The 23510-nt window shown below is 41.2% G+C and overlaps 1 protein-coding gene across 1 annotated transcript; it reads right to left on the minus strand.

Annotated features, from left to right (window-relative positions):
• Positions 1-23419, minus strand: LOC138201932 (breast cancer type 1 susceptibility protein homolog). Its single transcript, XM_069155531.1, has 21 exons — positions 23309-23419; positions 21857-21945; positions 21724-21777; positions 21525-21605; positions 21276-21364; positions 21161-21197; positions 20934-21052; positions 17912-20476; positions 17630-17703; positions 16487-16619; positions 16155-16212; positions 13721-13818; positions 12623-12828; positions 12445-12532; positions 10260-10337; positions 10012-10052; positions 9437-9520; positions 6589-6646; positions 2834-2907; positions 1964-2024; positions 1-586 (listed from the first exon to the last, which is right to left on the minus strand). Exons 1-21 carry the CDS (start codon positions 23363-23365, stop codon positions 492-494), a joined length of 4239 nt encoding a protein of 1412 aa, XP_069011632.1. The 5' UTR covers positions 23366-23419; the 3' UTR covers positions 1-491.
• Between the last annotated feature and the right edge of the window lie 91 nt (positions 23420-23510).

Genomic DNA, 23510 nt, shown 5'->3' on the forward strand with positions numbered 1-23510 from the left:
GGTGTGAGGGTCTGCTAACAAAAAAATCGAGTTGGTTTGGGATTGAAATTCAGTACTCAGCCCGAACAAACAAACAAACATTATTATTCACAATTCTTTGGTCACAGTCAACTAATTATCTCACTGTTCTGCATCATGTCTGCGGCATTGAGATCAGAACAGACTCGCACGTAGTTCTGTAGTTTCTGAACACGTTTTTTGGGACTCTATTTAAAACGGGCTTGCTACTCTGCGAGCGCACTGTGGGCTTTTCTACACGGTCACTGTGAGCGGCGCTGGCAAATATTTGTGCGTATCGAAACCCGTTCTATAAAACATCCAAAAAGAAGGCTGAACTCAGGCAAATTTTTTTTGATTGAGCTTTATATACATTATACACAGACAAAATACAGAATATGAATGACAGCAGAGTTAAAGAAATGGACATGGAAAAAAAAAAAAACGTAATAGTAACGCGAGTGATGAGCGGGCGGGACTACCAGCTCCTCAACTCATGCCGTGTAATTGTTGTAGTTTTGGAGTGTGTAGGTCGCAACGGTATCCAACAACCAACTGCGGGACACAACTGCGGCTTGTCTGGAGAGACCTGCGGAGTGGACAACAGTTAAAAAAAAAAAAAAAAACTCCAAAGACGAAAGAACCACATGCATGAACAGACACTTTAACCAACAGGACACGAGTGTAGTGTGGGCGTGAGGCTGGAGAAGCTCAGGTCGAGAGCTTCAAACATTTTCGACTTTTAAAGCCACATGTTCAATGCTTCCGCTCTTATGCCACATTCAGAGCGAACCGTTCTAACGGTATGTCAGTATTCATCTTTTGCAGCTGATTATACTTCATATTCTTTTTTGTTTTAGTTCAGCGGAAGACCTGCCTGCACAGATCACTGACAAAGAGTAATTCAAGATCTCTGGAATAAACGAGACGAGAGCAAAAACACGTTTCATAAACAAGCTCATAATAAATATGTTGACGCAACCAACCCATCTGAACACCACGAGGTTAAAAAAAAAAAAAACTCCAAAGATGAAAGAACCACATGTATGAACAGACACTTTAACCAACGGGACACGAGTATTTGTGTTTTATAGAAACACGCGTGTACATACAGAGCATTTACACGTATCTATTGTACGGGAGGATGGTTGAGAGGGAAGGGATGCAGGGCGATAGAGGAGGGGGACTGAGGGGCTGCTTGATTACCTGGGCTATCGGTGCCAGAGGACGTGGAATCGGAAAAGCTGCATTAAATATGCAGCAGGGCAAATTAGGGAGCCAGGAGGAGGGGAGACGCAGAGGCACTTTCTCCCTCTCGGTTTCCAACTGTCAGCTCTCCTCGCGTTATGGCAGCCTCTCTCTTCTGCGGCCGACTTGTTTTGACATTTCCCCCCCCCCCCCACCCGCTACAATTTTACATTTTTTTTTTTCTTCCTCTTGGCCATTTCTCTGCTACCTAACTTCCTTCACACTTGCTTTCCTGGCAAGTCACTCTAGTTGGGAGCCGGTCTCATTTTTGTTTGGCACCGTCTGCCATTTCACCGTCCTGTCACTCTCCAATTGGTCCTCGCAGGAGCACAAACGCACTCAAAATCCACGCAATAATAATAATAAGAGAGACAGGTGCCGAAACATGCACAGCAGTCACAATGTCTAAGCTCGTGGGAAGGCCATTCCCTACAGTGTGTTCGTATATGAAATCTGACCTAGGACAATGTTATGTGCAGTTACTAATACAGTATATAGATTTTTAATTAACACCAATAGATGAACTCTGTATGTGGAAGGGTTTGTTGGTAGGGTTAGGGTTAGTGTGAGTGTGTGTGTGTGTGTGTGTGTGTGTGTGTGTGTGTGTGTGTGTGTGTGTGAGACAGAGAGGCAACGACTAAGTGAGAATAGTGTTATTTTGCGGTTTGTTATAAAAGTAGAGGTTGAAAATGAGATATTATTTTCAAATGAGACTCACTGTTGTATGTGGAAGACGACGAGTCTGTTCGGGGCTGTACGATAACCAGCTGACGGGAATTCTGTGGAACAAAACAAAACAAAGATACCATGTGAGCACTCCGACAAAAAAAAATAAAAATATATATATATATATATATGTACTTATGGCCAGTCCAGAAAGCTGTGTATTTAAACTTGCTTGTCTGTTTACCTTTTTAGCAACATTATGTATTAGACTGCTGATTAAACAGTGACTGTGGTCGCTGCATCTGCGCGTCATTAATATTAAATTTAGCCTTTTTAACCACAATTAGTGTCACATTTGCTGAACAACAGAGCATGAATGTGCTATTTTCAAAAATAACATCAAACCCTGGAGGCACCCTGGAGGCACCCAACGGTCTTATGCAGCTTCATAAGACAAAGAGTTGTTGCTCTGTAATCCCTGCATCTGATGATTTGCTTATTTTAAAAAGGAATAAAATATGCACATCCTGGTAATTAAGTGAAGTTCAAGCATCAAAACTAAAACATTAGACAAGGCAAGTTTATTTGTGTAGCACATTTCAACAACAAGGCAATTCAAAGTGCTTCACATGAAACCATTACAAGCATCAAAACATAAGGCAAAAGAAAAGGACATTTAAAAACAATTAAGACAATTAAGACGAAAGAATAAGGGGGAGGGGGGAATCCAATAAGATCAATTAGAAAAGACTTAGTTGATCAGTCTCCTGTTAAGATCCCTCTCCTGGAAACTCAAAGATACCACTGATCCGATGTCAAAACAATCCCAGGTGTCATTATTAACAGAATACTGGCCAACATGAAGACAGCACAGCAGTTTTGAGTTTATTTTTCCCCAGTGGGAGGAGCTGGATGCTCTTACCTGTTTACTGTCCAGGAGAAGTGGATCTTTGACGACAGCTGCTCCACAGAGCTCCACCATCCACTCCATTTCATCTTGGATAAACACACAAAGTGTTGAGTGTAAACTGGGACTGTTTTTGGAGGGTACTCTGTATGAAAAATGATCCGCAGTCACAACAAATCTATATATTTTTTTTTTTTCCCGGTTTCATTGCTTTTAACCTCGAGGGGAAACGGAACGGACTTATTTCAAACTCGAGACTTCCTTAATGAGAGAGATAGAAAACAGGTCAATACTTCAGCCTCCACTCAAAGCAATATGTGCGTTTGACTCGGTCAGTCAACATACATCTAACCGTGTTGAGGAAAAATGTGTTTATATTGCAGCACATCACAGGAAATACCACACGTGCCTTCAAAAAAAAAAAAAAAAAAAAAAGGGAACTCATCAGCTTCCCGTGTTTGGTACCTCAGAAAACATCAATGAACTTGTTGTGTAGACCGCAGATCAGCTCATCATGGATCATGTATCATACAGAAACTCGAGAGGTTAAATAATGAATGAAATCCTGTTGAGCTCCAGGAAACAGACTGCATCCTTGTGTTTGTGCCGTGTACGAGAAAGTCTTTAAGCGACTCACGCTAGCTAGCAGATGTCAACCCATTAGCAAAGCTTCATCGATCCAGCCGGCAGCGGGAGGATGCCGCACGAGCACTTTAAGAGCCCCAGGAAGAAGGAAACCAAAGAACGCTGCCTCGTAGGTTTTTAAGCAACGTGCCTCCTCCTCCTCCCCCCCCCCCCTCCTCCCCAGAGACCTTCACCAATGATCTATCTGTCCGCTCGACCGCGCCTGAAGAGCAAAGCAAGGAGGTATTTTGTATAAAGAGCAACCGAGCTCCTTTCACCCTTCAGCTTAGGAGGTCAGTTTACAGTAACAGTTTAAAACCTTTTCGAATTGAAGTTCAAAAACTAGACTTAGACTTGGTGCGCGAACCGAGATCATTGTATTTCTTCCACAGCGCATTTCCACTTTCTCTTCAGAACTCATTTCCATGGAGTTAAGTGACTCCACAGCAACTGTGCAGTGCGTCAACACCACACCGGAAGCATCTCGCACGGCTCCTCGGTCCGCAGTCGATCCACCCACACGATGGAATCACTTGACATTGTTCTCCGGTGCCGAAAAGACGGGAGTTAAAACCAGCACGTTTCAATCTAATTCTCACCGTCAGTCAAAGGCTGCTTGAGCTACTTTAACTCTACTTCTTTTTATTATCTTTAAAAGCGAGGCGGGAGTCTGTCGCGAGTCCTGCAGGACACAGACATCAAGAAGACTGAACAAGGTGGAGGAAAGTAATTCTGTACGAACAGCGCGTGACGGCAAAAAAAAAAAAAAAAAAAAAAGACATGAAATAACACCTTAGGTTTTTAGCCATTTTTTTTGTTGTTGTTCAAAGGTTTACGCAAATGACAGTTTTTAAATCTTCATTTTCGAGGCGAGTAATCAGAGACATCGTCTCGGTGTTAAAATTCCTACAGTGTTTTTCATTGTGCTCCTCATCCGCAAGATTGAACCACAGTGGGAGAGAAAATCAAAGTAGATGGAGGAGAGAATGACCAATGTTTTTATGTGTCTGACCAGCAGCAGTCTTGTTCAGCCCTTTCATTACATACATTTCAAGGTATAAAAAAAAAAAAAAAGGTTCAATGATTTTACAGTGAAATGTCAGAAACACAAGATGTTTTACATTTTTCTGATATATAAAAAAAACAAACAAAAAAAACCTTTACTCTCCTCTCAACCTTGCGTGCAACCTTTTTTTTTTTTTACGAAGTCTGTAAAAATACTGCATGAAGCAATAACTCATTTAATGTCATCACTACGCATTAGCAAGGTGGACTTTCGGGAAATGTAATTATGCTCAATTAAATTTTCAAAAGGAGCACTTTTCATTAATTAGAGAGTGGAACTGGTTTCAACGAATGATCATTTGCAATAAAAAAAAAAAAAAAAAAAGAAATGCTAAAGAAAAGTCTGCGGGAACCCAGAGACAGCGGGTACCTTTATTTGGAGCCTGATACTCTGATTAATATTCAATTTAAGAGACAAAACGGAATAAAAATGCTCCACATGAACAGGTCAATCAAAACAAACAAGCCCAGACCAATAAAGCAAAATTTTAAATCGGGCACACAGCGGTAGTTAAAACCTTTTCATAAACCACTCAAAAAAACACTGTACCACGTAAACAATGAAACTAATGATTTCCTGGCTGTGTTGTTTCTGCACAGACCCTCCCGTCTTAAAGTGTGTGTGTCGGGAACACATTTATCCCCCTGCCTCCAAAGAAATGCTGGCTTTCAAGCTGAACTATACTCCCCCCCCCCGAGATTCAAAATATTAAAGAACTGAACATGACCGAAAGCCAAAACGCATCCTAACGCGCCATGATCAAAAACACCTTATTGTGAGAAAGGAGATGTGTTGTTATCAAGCTGTTGCTTGATTAAGTGACGCAATAGTGGCAACTACTGCAATAAGCAGACAATAGATATGCACGTGACAGATATCCATCTTTAGGGATTTGATTAAACACATTATGTATTCATCTCTTTCCCACGTCACAGCTGTTCTGATTAAATGCGTGAACACCGGACCGTATCAGATCACATCTGATGTGAACAGTTGCCCTGAAATCTTCAATCACAATGAAAAAAAAAAAAAAAAAAAAAAAAAAAAAGGCAGGATGTGACCCGCAGCTGGTGTTGCCAGCATTATATGTCCAGCGGAGCACAATGAGTCGTTTATTTTGGACTGTAGCATGTGTCACTTTGAACGTGCATTAAGACGCAACCACTGAAAGGAATTGTTAAGTATCTTCCTGTTTTGCTGAGAGTTAAATGAAAAGTTGATCGCACAATCATGTGTGAGCTGCTAAGAGGTGAATTACCCCGTGCAGCCTGCCTTGCTGGATCTAGCGTGCTGGTGTAAAACGGCCTTTGACCGACTACTTCTGTCAAAAACAACAACGACAACGTCTGAGCTAGCAATTTGTACGCTGAAAATGGCCCGTTATGATAAAGATTTGGATCACGCAATGAGGCAGGTGTGCTTGGTTTTTCCGGTCTTTTGCGGGGATTTAGTTGTTTTCATGTCCGGGCTCGCTTCCCTCCCAACACTACGATGCTGCTACCGGGCTCGGCGCCAGTAAAGATGTTTGTGATTGGTTTAAAGAAATACAAACAAGCCAAAGCATTTTTGCGTAGAACATAGAACGAGCTGTGGGTGCAGGCAGACCGTTCTCCAGTGCTGGCACAGTAGGACGGAGATACAGTCGGCCCGGCTATGACTGGCTAGACAAGGTAGGTAGGTAGGTAGGTATTTACTTTATTAATCCCCGAGGGGACATTTTTTTTTTGTAAAAGACATGTAAAAGCAGTATTTGGTGGTCGGGATAGTGGAAGATGATTCTTATTGAGCTCTCAGACATTTAGATTGTCTTTTAAATCAACTATTTCTGTGATGACCAAACAAAATTGAACTTTTTTTCTTTTTGAAACTCAAATATTAATGCTGGATGTTGGCCTAAAAACTCCAGTTTAGCCCACCATCTACTGAATAAAGACACGAAATAAAGTCTCTCTAATATACAGTTCGATATTTTGAAGAAGCGGCTGCTTTCTTTAACTGATGTCACATGAACTGTGTTCGCATGTTTCATTTCAGCCTGAGCTCCATTAAGTTACCTCCAGCAGATCATGTTGTTGTTTACCTGTTGTCATGTCTGTAAAAGGCCCTTGGAAGCAGATCCTGAAGCCCCTCATGAGCAGCTAAAGACAAAAAGAAGGTACGAGGTAAGAATAAAATAATCTACAGTGAAATCTCTGCAAAACTACAAAATATCTATAGTCTAGTAAAAAAAGAAAAGGACATTTATTCAGTGAATTCAACCCTCAGAAAATGTTCAAAAGTGCTGCATGAGAGCATCCATTACCGCGGTCACAGTTGTTCCTGAACTCTTCACCTGTGTAAAGGGTTGGACTGGTGGAGCTGAAACACTTCTTCGAGCATAACCTACAATTTACAGCTGGTATTCCTCACTTACCGTGTAAAATAACCCTCTAGACCTTGTTCTATTTTTTTTCCCCCCTCTTTGCAGTGTAATGTTGTAAATTCAGGGATGAGTCGAGCAGAAAAGAGCAAACAGAACCACCTTCTCCCGAGGTAATATCACGCTTAACGCACGCCAAGAAAAACGACCTGCCCGACACCGGGGACATATTGTTTTATTGCACTCAGGGTCAATAAGCTCGCTCCAAATGGGAATGTAAACTTGTTTCCTTGAACCACAGTAACCACAGGAAGGAAATGTGCAACTCACAGTGGAATATGCAGAAGTGTTTGGAAGATAAACGTCAGAGCGACTAGAGAAAGAAATTTCTCACGCCTCCCTGTACGTCCATAACGATCATTAGCCAGAGGTGCTTGGTGAGATGAAAAAGTGTTTCCGTTACAGATTTTTAATTTAGACAACACGTAATGTCCTTCAGGAGGTATTAAGAGTGTGATAAGGTGCACATCCGACAACACACACGGTTTCTTTGACTGATTTCCCGAGCATCAGCATTCTGGTGACGGACTCCCTGCCTCTCCATTTCATTCTGTTAGTCTGTTTGTCACACTGGCACAGGTGGCAGAAAGCGAATATGTACAGGACAATCTATCTGGCTCCATCAAAGTGCCGGCGCAGCGTTGGAGCCACTTAAATAAGCCTGAAATTACTAGCTAATTCAATTAGCGGAGGTTCTTCAAAGGCAGCGATACGGCCAACATGACATCTAGCCATTTCTAATTTTCCCCCTCAGTGGCAACAGAACCGGTCCTGCTGGCCTTACACCAAGAGGAAAATTACAATTAGCTTTTCACAACAGGGCCTGAGCTAAGAGACTGGTGCAATACAAGGAAACAAGTTCAAGTGCTGCTTGTAATTGGGACATTTTATTCAATTTTCCACATTGAATCCGACTCTTCAAACAGCGCGCTTAATCATAGCAACAGCTAATGTGTTGATTTTTTTTTCTTCTAACCAGTTTTAATCATTGTGTTTTTTTTCCTAAAACAAGACGAGTGTTGTTGACATGTTTTTAGTGTCGAGATCATGCTGAGTGGTTGGCGGCCTCTTGACTAGATCTATAATCTACAGCACAGAGAGGGTTGATAATGTGAGAGAATGAACTGAAGCGGAAAATAATGTCAGTCATTCTGATGAAGATGCGAGTGAAATAGAGAGCAAGTCCCTTTGATACGTTGATATTTTGATTTAGAGAGGTGCCTCTTCACTACATACTGTTTATGGCTTTGTTTTGGGCTGAGAGCGATGCTTCATGTTCACTCTTTAATAACAGTGCCGATGAAGTCTAGTGGTTTTGATTGGTGCCTTTTTTTCTCCCCATTCCATCTCACTCTACAGTCCCATCGAATGAAGGAAAAATGCCCTGACATATCATTATGTACTGTTTACTTCATGTTTTTTTTTTACAGTTTGTTTGATTTTCAGGAGTAAAATGGAAAAACTACCAGCCCAATTTTCATAAAATGTGGTAGACAGGTGTAGCATGTGCCAAGGAAGACCCCTTTATGTTTTGAATGAATCCAAGTCAGGAGTCAGATTCATGAAATATTTTCCATTTTGGTTAATATTGCGAGATAGCTGTCCAAATGAATGCCGCACGTCATTAAAATCCAGTCGGCGGCAGTAATGTTCAGGACTGACAAAACATGGGCCATTCTGGAAATACAACGACTCCATATCAGAGTCCATATTCACAAGTATCGGAAATACTCTGGAATGCATTTACTTGTTAAAACCCTGATACAAAAAAGCAGTTGCTAAGGAGCATCATAGGTGTGCTGGTTAAGAAATTCGACCTGAAGCACGCTGCCATGTGCACCTCAAATGACAGGCACACGGAGAGGACCAGTAAAAAGACAGATCCGGTAGCTTTTAATTGGGTCCTGGATGAATACCACTCTTTTTGGCCAAACTTTGAACAATTGTTTTTAAATGTTATTTTGTTGTCGTGCTGTTTGCTTAAGTTTCAAGACTTGGCAGTTTGATGATGCCATTGAGCAGGGCTATGCTATGCCAAAGCAAGATTGCCGCACAGGAAGACCACCGGGGGTTCAAGTGCCACGCAGAATATTTTGTCAATGAATGGCTACGAATAACTTAAAACTTACAGAGTAATGTTAATAGATATATTAGCACACACTTGCATGTACGGCCCAATAGATATGTTAGCAGTTATCTGGCCTACATTGATGAGGCTTGCTATAGAGAAACCTTAGTCAAACCTGAGCTTGCAAAGCGTAATGGAAAACACTATTTTCTGTTCGTCTTCTTTTCTTTTCTTTTTTAAACCCATAAACCTCCCCAACCTGGATTCAGAAAAGTTTTTTTTTTTTTTTTTAAATGCTATTTTAATGCACAAGTACTAGGTACTGTAAAAGATTCACCTTCACTGCACCATTCCTAATTGTAGTTCTTACCTCTTAAAAGATATTTACATCAGATTAACACTTAATAATCCACAGTCCTGATCAGTGTATGAAGGACTCACATTACTGTCTTCAGTGGTGCGGGCTCTCCAGGGCCCCTGGTGGTTGGCCCCATTCACCACATCACCTCTCACTTCAAACGGACTCTGTTGACAAGCAAAGCAAAATGACACACCATCATGCGTTTGTGAATGTCTTCTACTATCTTAAAAAGAAAAGAAGGTTCAAACAAGTATTCGATCTGATCTAAAACTCCAAGGAGGACGATGAGGACCGAGTGTAAATGGAGAGGCCGCTAACAGCGGGTCAGCTCCGCTCTTCAGAGTGCAACTGAACATTCTTCAATTTGACAGACATCATCTTTTAATTATATGGAGTGCATTTCTACGTACGCTACATACGGATGGAGAAATTGTTTTAAATTAACAGCGGTACAAAACAGAGCCCGGCAACGGAGCATATCAAAGAAGCAGACGTAAGGACTGCTACAGCAAATGGATGACAAATAATTTATGAGGTATCACAGCAAACAGCACGGAGAGATTCATCACACAGCTTTAATTCAACATAGCAACACGCACAGAAGCAACTGGAAATCACCAGCGTATAAATTCAAGGAGCACACAGGCGAGCGTACCTCATCTAAGAGTTTCTTTTGTTTGAAGCACTCAGAAATCCCTGGGGAGAGGAAATAAGAAAAAAAATTTGGTGAGCTTGTTGTCAGAAGCACAAACACTGCTCTGGTGGCTACTGTATTATGTAACACTGGCTTTTATTCCAGCCTATCCCTCCACATCAGGCTGTTTTGTTTTTGGAGTAATTGTTCCAAACTCATCCGTGATGGAGCTTGACAAAAAAAAAAAAAAAAAAAAAAGTCATACTTACACTGGAAGCTCACCACCCACTTCCTGCCTGCGATGCCAAGGAAGTACTTCAGTGTGCGCTCGCATACCAGTTGTTCGTCTGGCAGAGAAACAGAGAACATGCAGAGATGTGTGAAAAGATGTGCAAGAATACATCTATGCTTTCCTTTGTAGGTTCATCAATACAGAATTAGCTGAAAATACAAATCTTTTACTTTTGAATTAAGTGCTGACATTTCCAGAGTTACTTCATGAGGTGATCGTAGAAATATATATTCCTAAGGAGCTCAGAAGAATTTCCTAAGTGACTCTTGAAAGTCTCACAAAGTGGTGGTGGGCAAGTTTCACTAAAGAAAAAAAAAGAGACAGAATAAGCCTGTGTATACACAACTATAGTACGCAGATACATAATGGGTGCTCTTATAGAAACTGAAAGCTTTCAATGCGATGCAGAATAAAGCGCCGTACGGCCATAACTACTGCCCACTCTTCCCAGAAATTACTTTCTTACCGTGTTATCATTTATGTTAATAAAATTTTAATTACATGGGTAAATCCTAGTGACAAAAGTACTGTAAAGAACTAAATGCTGTTCCACACCAACAACCGTTACAAATACAGTTATAATTTATTTGACCTGTAGTCAGTTTAGGGTTTAAATGATGTAATAAAAAGTTGCATAGACTAACTGTTAACTCATTTACTGGACAGTTTTATGACTTATGTACAATAAGTCATAAAACTGTCCTATAGATACCCAGAAAAAAATAAAATAAAAAATTATTTATTCTGATGAATTAAAGTAAGACGCTCTACATTTTTTCAACACAGCCTGGACCTGTCGTCGCCCCCGTCCTCGCCCACATACTTGCACTGCCCAAAACACCCCATAATCTGGGCCTCGCTCCTGACCGGACAGCCACCATGTCTCCACCCTCTTCCAGGGCTGTTACATTGATGAAACTTTAGCTGACAATTAATTGATACCGAAGTAATTGCGATTTTTTTTTTTAAATTTACTTGTTGTTCATTTTATGCCACTAATTAAATAAAATCCTAATCATAGTTTATAATCATACACCTTATGAAGAAGGAGAGCACATTTATTGGGATTGAACATAAGAATATGGAAATAAAAATTACATTTCTGTCTGCCGTTTAGGCTTTGCAAACAAAAATTGCATTGGGAAGATATGAAATACTACCTTAAATATAGAAAGCCTATTACTGAAATATAAAAAGAAATAACTGACAACAACATGCACCAATCATCAACTATTGTATGGCAATAATTCTACGCTAAATGTACCAATAAATCAAAGCAGAAGACCGGGCAGAACGAGATGCGTCATTGAAAGAGCACCAGTCAAACCTCAACAGTGGAAAACAATGTAGAAACAGTGACGGAAATATGACGCTGCTATACAGATGAATGGAAGCAATTCTAATGATAATGCAAAACCATTGTGGTCAGCTCGATTAATTATAATCACGTAACAATTGTGAGAAGCCTGCCTTCCTGTATTTCTTGTTAAATACTAGTTTTACTGTTTCAGGCCTCCTGAATGAAATCAACTCAAAACATTTGGTCACAACTCATTAAACCTGTTACAAGGGAAGAAAAAACAGTTTGTATTTAAGCAAGGAGTCAAGTGCCCGTCATCAAAGTGCTTCAAAGAACATAAATTTCAAATGATTTCAAACTTTTTTAAATTATACTCCGCTAATGGTTATAATAGGAGACCTCCTGCTCCTTTCCAACCTTTATCCATAAAGACCAAGAGGCCTGGCATTCCCATTTTTTTGGTTGCCCGGGAAACGGTTGCCATTAAAAAAAAGGTTTCTTAAACAGTGACAGTTAATATAGAGCTTTGGAGACAGCGAGCTTTGAAATTAAAAATAATCTATCAGAGAGGGTAATTAGCAACAAGCGGATGAATAGAGGAGAGTGGGCGGGTGAGAGGAGAAACAGAGCGCTTATCTCTGAGGAGCGCTTTAAACGACGCCCCAAACAGGCTGTAGCTAAATTAGAAAAGAAAGCAAATGTACTTCTCGAAATGCAAATGTTCTTGCTCGAAAGAAAAACTAAAGGGAAACTTTAAGAGACGATTTAATTGCTCTGCTGTGTATCGAGCCAATTTGAAACCGCTGATTAAAATCCGGTGGATCAATTCTCAGTCTCAGCTAAACTGTGCGAGCACACTCACCTGTACGCATGACGATATGAGTCACCTCTGGTGTCACCTGGGAAACCACACGGGCACCGACTCTCTTTGCAAACTTTTTCACCATTATCTGTTGGCAACAACTTCTGATCAGTTCACGTATTCAACAACTGACTGCGCTGAATAAACACATTTATTTACAGAGCGGGTGAACAGGCACCTGTTCATTGGGGCCTAATCCAGACGACACCAGCACCAGCTTGGCTTTACAGCTGTCCTCCGGAGGGCTGTTATTTTCTTTGTCTTCTCTTCCATCGGAAGGTGAACTACAGTTCTTCAGTGTTCTGGCTGCTGAAGTTGAACTCGGTGTCCTTGAGGCTGCGTTGCCTTTTACGTTCGACTCTGTGTGTGTGGACGGCTGCACTGCTGTACAGAGGCGAAAAACCAAACGGAAAGAATCACCATCCGACCACACAGGTCAGGCCACCGAACTCAATTCAACCCTGTTGGCGGAATATAAACATTTCATTAAGCGCAACAGATCACTGTGCAGCGGTTGCCATACAGACCAGCCTCTGTACACTTGGAGAAACTAAGAGAAACGCGTAGAATCACCACATTATTAAACTAGAATTACTGCCCCCAGCAACCGGTCAAGTCTAAGTTTACATCCATGTCTGAACAGACTCATATACGATATCATATCTTGTATGTGTTCATATGCTTGGCTATTAAAAGTTGTAGCCATGACACTGGACAGTGCTTCAAATGTAAATGTTGCTGCAAAGAAGCAAAACATTTTAAAGCATGCTGCTTTGCACACATCTTCAACACGATCTCCACAATCACAATAGTTTCACTGCGGACACCAAAGATTAGTGTCACTAATTCAGTATCTGACGAAAGGTCAAATGTAGTCACAGTTTCACCTTCTATTCCCGAGTTATGGCACGTTACGGCTCACAAGAATGGGACAGTGACTCGGGTTTCCCCATGTCACATATCAGGATCACACAATCGAATCCGTCCAAGTAAATGTTTGCGGCACATATAAAGAGGTTCCCTCAAGGCGTTCCTTAGATATGGTACCGATTGAACATCTGTCCCAAATTTGAAGAAATTCCCCTCAAAGCCTTAACAAAGATATAACAATCACTGGAAGGGGATGGACGCACGGATGAAAACATAATACCTGCAGCTATCAGAAAGACGCGCTGCTCATGTGCTACCAGGTGCGTCTTTAAGCTCATAGAAAAACACGTTAAAGCTCTTCACTTCATGAGTCACGATCATTCCAACACCACACCAACAGTCTTACCCGTCTCTGGAATATGCTTCGACAAACTGGGCTCAGTGACGGTTTGGCCATCGGGTGGTCCAGTGTTTGGGTCTTGTCCTGCATCTGGGACATCTTCACTGCAAAAGAGACGTGTATATGAACGCTTGTACAACAACGCAGCACGTGTCCCTGACAGCCGTTGCACGCATGTCCCGACTTTGTCTGCAATATTACCATCGGAGCCAAACTATGTATTTTTAAAGTATCTTTGTCCCAACACTCTCTGAATGAACTTTAAATGCAGAGTACTTTAAAAAATATTGGACCAGAACTCGATATAGACAAAATGTCCATCCCAATAACTCGGGCCTTTACATTATATATGGATAACAAGCTATACTAAAACTTATATGAAAAAGTTTTAGAAGTTCCATTTCTTTGTTGTCTTCTGGGTATATTTCATCAGTAATACTGACAACTGGCAGCGTGCCTGCATTTAAATTACCTGAACCAAAGTGAGAGCAGCTCATTGAAAACTGACACTCCGGTGCCAACTCTGTCCAATTTCACAATTGAACTCCTGAATATGTGCTTTTTAATTTAGAACTGGTATGGCTAAGGCCCCTCTGTGTTCTCATCTGCCATCTCTTCCTCTCTCTCTCTCTCTCTCTCTCTCTCACTCGCTTCCTCTTTTTCTTCCTCTCTCTCCCTCTCTCGCTCGCCTGGAGCACAGCACTTAGAACCCTGCAAGGCGAGAGGTTGGGAGGGAGGCAGTCAGGCGGGGGAGATAAATTACTGTGGCAACACAAGTTTCCCTCTAAGTGCCCTAAATGACATATAAGATGCAGTCAGTAATGACTTTTTTATTCTCCACAGTATAAGCAGATTCTGGCTTCATTAGCGAGATTATCCGCCTGTCCTCTTGAGATGCATCAGCCTTTGAGAACACACACACACACACACGCACGCACGCACGTGCACACGCACTAACTTTTTCCTTCAGTTACAGACTGAACGAGACCAATTACATGCCACTTGCTCCTGTTATTGTCCTGCTTAATATGGCTGTATTGAAATATGGCTCCATTTAAAATTTACTACCAATGCGCACAACCCTCTGAAATGCCAGGCACTGAAGCAAGTATCATTTAATTACATTTGTTACCGAAAACAGGTTTGACTTCAAAGATTGTCACGTGACATCGGGGCAGCTGATTGGTTAATTGGCCTGCTGTCCAAACAAAGAACTCCCCCCCCCCCCATCTATTATTTCTCACGACTAATAATTCCTCTGCGTCTTACACAGTCAGTGGTGCATGTACTTTTTTTGTGTTTTGTTTTATGCTGATTCATCGGTCGGTTAAATTTAAGGTTCCAGTCAGAAGCTGGTTAACTTAGTTTAGCACAAAGACCGGAAAAAAACAAAACACAAAACAGCCTTATCATCAGCAATAAACTAGTTAAATATAATATATAGGCACTGACAACAACCACAAATAAAAAAAACTTGTGACCATTATAAGACCAGAAAGACCAGAAAGTTGCATGCCGACAAATCTCCCTGTCATTTTTAATCACCGTATTATCAGACAGATGAATACAGGATGACGGATTGCACGTGTCAAGAATGTCGTCGCTGCAGGAATGCAAACAGTCACCATGTCCAACTGGTTTCTAACAATTCAGTTCCTGAGAATCATTTCACTGCATTTTATCAGATCCTCTCATCATTTCCTGCATTTCCTGCAAATGGTGACTTGATGGTGGCCTGCTTGTTGTCATGTTAGACCAGAGTTGAGGCAGCATTTAGGGTAAAGCAATGAAGTTAATCATGGGCATAAACATGGACTTCTGTATGAACTAAAAATGTTGTACTTTATTCTTGCTAAAAAATACTGTGTGTTCATGATTTGTTTTTATACTTTTCATCTTTAATTTTAAAAAGAATTTCACCTATTCAAAATGTATTCATAGTCAAACAAAGACTCCCTTCATATATGTTTATAGTAAGATGAGGGGTGATCTGATTTAAAGTATCAAAAAAATAAATGTGACTAAATTATTTTCATAATTGTTTTCCCTTTCACTATATATATATATATATATATATATATATATATATATAAAATCATATATATCATGATTTCTCTGCAAAAGTAAACATATATATGTATATATGCATATTTTTATATATATATATATTTTTTTAAATAATATTTATATATATATATATATATATATATTTATTTATTTTTTTTTTTTACTTTTGCAGAGAAATCATGATATATATGATTAAAAAAAAAAAAAAATTTTTTTTATATATATATATATATATATATATATATATATATATATATATATAATTTTTTTTTTATAACTTTTGCAGAGAAATCATGACAAGGGAAGTGAAAATGTCTTCACAGAAATAGATGCAGTTGTACTTTGTAAGTCCACTCTATCACACTTTACTTACCTGCCTGAACCTTGACCTGCGTCCCGGTCAAATGGAGGTCGTCTGTGAGGGTCTGGGCCTGCAGACACGATATTATCATCAGATTTAGATCAGTCTTTTACTGCCTGCACAAAAGGTAGTTCATCAGCTCACTTGTTTTTACAACCAAAGCTCAAAAGATATTCCGTTTAATATCAGAGACGACAATAAAATCTGAAAATATTCACATTTACAAAGCTATAACCCGGGAGGATATTTTTTTTTTTTTTGGGGCTTACGAAATGCTGAAAACATATAATTATGGACTAATCTATTCAGCTCTAAAAAGAAGCTCACATTTATTATCTGCTTACCCCTGGCTTTGCTGCTCTGACGGGTTTCCGAGGGGACTTTGGAAGGACTGCCCTCTTTCTCCTGAAGCACCTCTGACACCAGAGCCATCAGCTTCTCCAGCCTCACCAGCTCCTTCTGCATTTCGATCTTTTGCTAAAAGAGAAGACAAAAGGGATAAAGTATGGCAGCTTACAATTACCAATGAGTCATACGCTATTAAAATACAGGGGGGGGGGGGGGGGGGGGGCAAAAGAAACCGGCAAATGCAATGTTTACGGCAGAAAATAGAGGGACACATGCTCTGGGTGCATATTTAGTGTCTTGCACTTGAACTGTCAGTCTGTGAGGAGGGGTCCACACTCTGCCACGGTTATTACTAGATGGGAATGAGTGCTCTTTCTACCAGAGAGCAGTGTGTGTGTGTGTGTGTGTGTGTGTGTGGGGGGGGGGGGGGGGCATGGCAGAACAAGTGAGTGTGAAGATGGTTGTTTTTGAGAGAGTTCACAAAGCAGAGAACAGGGGTGACAACAGCTTTTTCAACAGGGGCTACTTTAAAAAATAAATAAATAAAAAAAAAGAAGTGTTTTGCTTCAGTAGATTGATGCTTTCATTATTTTAATTTCATCCTTTGAATTTATGTTTCAAACTGCATCGATTGCGTATACAGACACGCAGTGAAATAACACCGGAGCTCCGTATTCTCAGATGAGTGTAATCCCGAGCCCTCGCTACACCCGAGGGCGTGAAACTTGAACTCCCCAGTCAAATACAGCCGACAGATAAAAGTGAGCGCGCTGGAAGATGGATGAGGTAGAAAACAAGAATCATCTTCGAGGCGGCATTTCCTCTAACGTAAATGAAATGCAATTTAGAAAGCTGCTGAGGGGGACATTTTTCACAGAGTGAGGTAGTCTGTCATCCAGCGAGCTGACAGCTCGGTTCAAGGAAGATGTGGTGGCTGCCCTCTACGGGGCGTAACGTGACGGTGCATCACTGGAAGCACAAGGAAAGCAGCTAGACGCTGTACAAGCAAAACGATTCGAATGTTGGAATTAATGGGGGTGGGGCTCACTTTGACAAGTATCAGATGTTGTCCAAAGGATGGATTCATGGAAGCTTCACATGAAACCAAAGAAAGCAGCTGTGAACATAATTATATTTACCTGCGTAACAAGGACTTCGCTTAAGAATTGTGATGATTCCATGGAAACGCCAATGTCATTTACTGCAACATCACCTGCAGAAAGAAAAATAATCAAAGGAGATTGTTTTATGAGATGAGATCGCCAGAGATCATGCTTTTAGAATAAGCCATACACCTTCTTGCCGCAGGAAACACATCGTTTTCAGATTAGTAACAAAAAAGAAGATGTAGTCTATTACAGTTGGCTTCATTGAAACAAAAAACTCAAAATGACACCGTAAAAAAAAAACAATCAACTCACATTCCCCCGGCGTGCCGAACAAGTCCACAGACGCTTGGCTGGAGTTGACACAGTCGGGACTGGGACATGCAGGTGGACGGCTCAACCGTTCTGCTGCCTCAGCTGCAACACATGCAGCCTCAGGTGCGTTGGCTTCACGGGAGTCTCCCCGGTTCCCAGCGGAGGGACACGCTGGCAGTCCAAAGATCTCAGTCAAACTCGGCAACTCCTCTTTGGATCCGCTGGAGTCGGATGAAGACTCCAGCCTCTGAGCCCTTCTCTTCTTCCTCGGGTGGCTCTCGACGGAGGGGTAAGGGCTGACCTCTCCGCTGCTCTGTGTCTTTGCTTTGGTTCGGACGGCCGGAGTCACCAGGCCGTCGGGGGTTAACGAGGACTCGGCGATTAAGACGTGTTCAGCTGTGTTCGCTGGGTAAAACTCTCTTATCTCCTCCACTCTGCCACCGTCGCTCGTGGCACCATCAAGCTGACTCTCTCCGATTTCAGAGCACCTCGAGGTTTCGTTCGGCTCCTGGCGCTCGACGGCTGTGAAGCAGAGCCCTGAATCTACAATTTGAGGGACAACGGAGAGACGAGGACTTTCCATTTGATGCTTTGACACTTTGTTGGGACTGAGTGCACTGCTGAGACTATTCCTGAAGAGACACTTACTCGAAGCTCCGCCCTGACCCGAGCAGTCAGGGACCGAGGCTTCTGCCAACACTTTATCTGGCTTCTCAGGGACCGTTTTTCTTGTCTGAATGGGCGAGTTGGACGGAGAGATCACGTCACTACATGATGACTTTTCGGTGTCTCTTAAAGCCTCTCGGTCGGCGGTTTCAAATATCTCAGTAAACGTCTGCTTCATTGCTGATTCGACACCCAAACAACCCCGACGGTTCTCCTCTGGTTCGGTACCTTGCCTGTTTCCTTTGTCTGAACGACGGTTCCTCTTCACGTTCGGACCTCCGAGACGGAACGATTTCCTTTTGGTGGCTTTGAAGCTCTTGAGCAGCTGCTCCGTGTCCAGCTCGCTGTCGTTCCTGTCGCACTCGTTTTCTGCTTCAGCACGTTTAGCCTCGCAAACGGAGGCTTCCGCACGAATGTTGTTTGGGATGTGACTCATTGGCTCGTCTCTTTCGATTGTTGGATTTACCGCTGCTTCGTCGGTTGGGCCGGTAGAGTTTGGGACCACGGGGACGCGACGAGGATTCGATTCAGAAAGAGTTTCGGCATTTGGCACTTTTGCAACATCTTCTTCAAATCTCAGATGAGCTGTTCTTTCATCGGACTCTAGGTTTTCAATTTCTCCTATTTCTTCATCATAAACGCATCCATTTCTTTTAGGCACCGTTGTCATGTCATTTTTAGGCGCCGCATTGTCCAATCTTTCACTTTTAGCGATTTCAGATTGCTTTGCACCGCTGCTGCTTTTTTCCATGGCTTTTGAGTTTGCTTTCTTGTGGCCTTCCTGGACTTCCTCGGCAAAGAGCTGAAGTCTTCTACTTCTCCTGGTGCTCCTTACGATGAGAGTTTCTTGTTCCTCGCTGCTTGGGTAATTCTCAATTTGCGCTTGGACTTCCTCTGATCTCGTCATAGGTATGGTTTCTCCATTTTGAACACCGACCAGAACAAGGGGCTTCGTCCTGCCTTTTGCCGACCTTGCGTTTTTACTTTTCCTCTGGTCAGTTTTCTTTTGCTCGACACCGTCTGAATTTGCCTTAGCTTGCTCTTGCAAATCACTGTCGACCCGTTGCAGAGCGCTACGCATCCTTAACTTTGCCTTCGGTTGCTGTTGTGTGATATCAGACACAAGACATGGAACCTCATCTTTACTTTTATCACATTCTGGCAGGTTGTTCAACTCCCCATCATGTGTGCCTTCATCACTTTCCTCCCTGACCTCTATCTGCTCTGCCTCTTTAAAAATATCACTGCTGGTGTCATTTATTCCTTCTAACATTTCATGCGTCTGCGCTTCTGAGGTCGTTGGTGGTTCGACAAATAGTGGAGGAGCAACGGTCCTGGTCCCTCTTCGCTCTCGTTTGTACACGGCCCCGAACACTTGCTCTTCGAGGGCTTTAGCGCGATGCTCTCTCTTAGGATTCAGGTCACTGACGTGGTGTTGCTTGATATCTATTGTTGAAGCAGAAGAACAGCTGTCAGAGTCGTACATGTTTTCGCCCGGTTCCTCAATCTCCAGACTTCCTTCAGTTGGGACTTTCATGAGCCACTCTGCGACTTTCTCCAAACTTTTCTTCTGTTTCTGCTCAAGAATCTTGTCGGGCTCCTTTTTCTGCTTCTGCCTTGAGGACTTTCTTAACGGTCGGTGTTCTGTCTCGTCTGGTATTACTCGCGGACAGAGGGAGGCGTTCTCCGATCGCCTCCTTTTGCTTCTTGTTTTGTGTGTTGCCTTTTCCACAACATCTGACATTTCTATTTGCACTGGTTCCAGATCATCTGCAGGGCTGCACATTTTCCTATCAGAAGGCGGTGGGACGTCACCAAGGCCGCTATCCAGGCCTTCATTTTCTGTCGTCATAGGACCGGAATCGTCAAGTCCCATGAGTCTTGCAAAACCATTCTGGGCTATAAAAGCGGAAAAGGAAGTGACAAATAATAAACTTTTTGGAAGACGATACCCTTTCAAAATAAGATGAATATTGACTTCCTACTAAAACATCATTACTGAAGCAGTGCCTCGGGTGGTTTAAGTGAGGAGAGAGGTTTTGTTGTGCGTCAGGGAATCTCAAGCAGGACAGAATTGCTTTAATATTTAATAACTGGAATTTATCAAAGTAGAAAAACAACAACATTACCGCAGCAATTACAATTTTGCTTTTGTATGCATGCATTTCAGATTGTGCTTCAATGCTGCAGCTCTACATCAAAACAGTGGCTGGCTAAACCTTTTTCTAGATGGATGTAAATTACAAAATCTCCTATGTATTTTAAAATGGTATAAAACAGCTCATAAATAACAGTTAATGGAGCATTGGATTTGAGGTAATAAGACAAATGGCTGTATAAGAGCTCAAGGTTTTACCTGCTATAGTGGAGGAGTGGGATTGCGGAGGATCATCACATTCTGCATTTTCTACAGTCTCAAGTGCATCTCCAGATGATATATTGTGAGGATGTTTGGTAGTTTCAGCATCTGGGACACTGGGTGGAGGAAAATAGACAATATTGTAGCAGAACAGACTGAGGGAATAAATGAGCCTTACTGTTAAAGTTAAAACTTAATGGCTTTTTTTTTTTTTTTTCAAATACCTTGAGCCTATTTCCTGCTGGCACATTCCAGTGAAGTCTGAAAATGTAAAAGTGTAATGTTATTAGATGATGTAATGCAAGACACTTCCAGTAGGTCATTTTAATAAGGTCTTACAGTTTGTGCCAGTGTCGTGTTCATATGCTTGTATCATGTGCTGCAGCCCTGCTACGAGTCTCTGAAACCCAGGGCTCTCCTGCAAGCTCCTGTGTGTACATACACATATATACACACACACACACACACAAACACACACACACACACACACACACACACACAATAAAAGAATGATGCAAGTATTAATAACAATGAGTTTTCAGTGACTCGGGTAAAGGGTAGAGTATCATCTTATTGATTCTGTCCAACCTCTTGGTTATCTTTGCTTTACACACGGGACAGGTGGCTCTGTTTTGTTTGGCGTTGTCCAAAATTTTCATCATACAAAATCTGGAAGAACAGAAAATGAATATATCAACCTACAAAATGAATAAATACATAAAAATTGGAGTGTATTCAATAAACCATTATTAATCATCTCAGTGAGGAGGATATATCAGTCCCTTACTTGCAGAACTGATGGTCACACTTAGTCGATACCGGTGCAGTCATTAATTCCAAGCTACGGGCAAAACAACAGCAATTAAGTGACCATCTTCATCTTGCAATAAAAACACTTAACAAGCCTTCTTGACACTCACCATATGGGACACTGCAGAGTCTCCCAAAGGACTGCAATCCCCTTTTTGACATCTGTGGCCTTTGGGGTTTTCATTGTAATTTTTGATACCTACAAATTAAAAATCACAGTTTACACAGAAGCTGTAAAGAAACACTGCTCTCAAAACTAACTGCCATTGTTTTTGAACAAACTTGTACACAGAGCATATCACTGGCATAGCTGGTATTTGATGGTAGTATTCAGTGAATCCAACTTTAATTAGAGATGGCAGATCCAGTGTGCAAACATCAAGCATAGAGCTGCAGTGATTATTTAATGAATCGATTAACTGATCAACAGAAAATTAAGACCCAATTCTTTTGATGATCAATTAATTGTCTTTAGTCATTCTTAAGTATATATATATATATATAAAAAAGGTACAATTCTCTGACTCCAACTTCTTAAATGTGAATATTTTCTGCTTCCTTTAGTCCTCCATGATAAATAACTGAATACATTGTGACTGCGGACTGTTGGTCGGGACAAAACTAGTCATGTTAGGCTGCAGCTGGTTTACACAACAAATCAATTAATTAAGCAACTAACTGACCAAATAATCAATGATGAAAATAATTCTCAGCAGCATAATATTTATCAATTGTTAGTCAACTATTAACTGCAGTTTTAGTTGAATTGTGATGCACTGTTTGGCTGCTTACATCAACTAAAGACATAATATAGTGCACTCTAACATTGTTGGCATCAAGTAATGGGGTTTATCTTACATTTTCAGTTCATTATCATGAAGGAATAAAGGAACCAGAAAATATCCACAGTTAAGAGGCTAGAATAAGACAATTTGACATTTCCTTTAAAATCAAAATGAAAAAAATGTAATAGATTATCCAAAAAAAAATAATTGTTCATTAGGTTTCTGTTAATCAGCTTTTCATTTAATCGATTAATCGTTGCAGTTCTACTGTGACGTCTTTTATATGAACAACGCTCAAATAAAATGGACCATTTCCAGCTAAATGTCATTCATGTCAAAATTTCCTTTATAAATATCTAAAAAAAAAAAAATCTGTGTAATCTGTGATTAAACATTACAACCTTTTTAGATGGACTTAAGTTATAACGTCAGCTGGTATTAGAAGATCGTAACGTTACAAACAGTAAACATCTGGCGAAGCATAATATCCCCGTGAAGTCAGTCACGAAGACTCGTTTGGTCATCGTCGTTAAACATACAATAACGTTATAAAACACAGTTTAATGTTCACACACACACACAAGTCGGCAGGTTAAACGTGTTAAAGTCGCAGCTAAGCGCCGGACCTGCTAGCTGCTTTGATTTGTTTTGGACGGTAAATTTAACACAACCTGCCGAGTTCTTCTGACGAGTTTGAGACAATCGACGAATATCTGACAGAAACAAGTACATCGTGCAACTGGTTAATTGTAATGAAAGAAATATTTCTTAATTTACCTTGTTGTCGTTGTTTGGTTTTTTTCCTGACTGTTTGGTTTTTAACACAGGAGTCATCCGCTTCAGTTTTCCCGCAACTAACGTCTTCCTCGGCTGCGTATATTATAAACGTATTGCAGCTACTGTACAGCGCCGCCTGCTGGTCCGGAGGGTGAAATACACGCAGCAGCGTCTCAACTGTGAAGGTTCCTTTCTGTTTTTG

Source organism: Embiotoca jacksoni, unplaced genomic scaffold (assembly GCF_022577435.1).
Source record: "Embiotoca jacksoni isolate LCO1_2020_lvr unplaced genomic scaffold, fEmbJac1.0.p SCAF_20, whole genome shotgun sequence".
In the NCBI taxonomy this organism is placed as follows: Eukaryota; Metazoa; Chordata; class Actinopteri; family Embiotocidae; genus Embiotoca; species Embiotoca jacksoni.

Bases quoted from the DNA above. Each gene is read 5' to 3' on its own strand.
- LOC138201932 (XM_069155531.1), bottom strand. From the start codon at position 23,365: ATGACTCCTGTGTTAAAAACCAAACAGTCAGGAAAAAAACCAAACAAC. The intron at 21,606-21,723 runs GTAAGGGACTGA...CTGTTCTTCCAG, and splicing joins TGTGACCATCAGTTCTGCAA to ATTTTGTATGATGAAAATTT. The intron at 10,053-10,259 runs GTAAGTATGACT...TCCTCTCCCCAG, and splicing joins GTGGGTGGTGAGCTTCCAGT to GGATTTCTGAGTGCTTCAAA.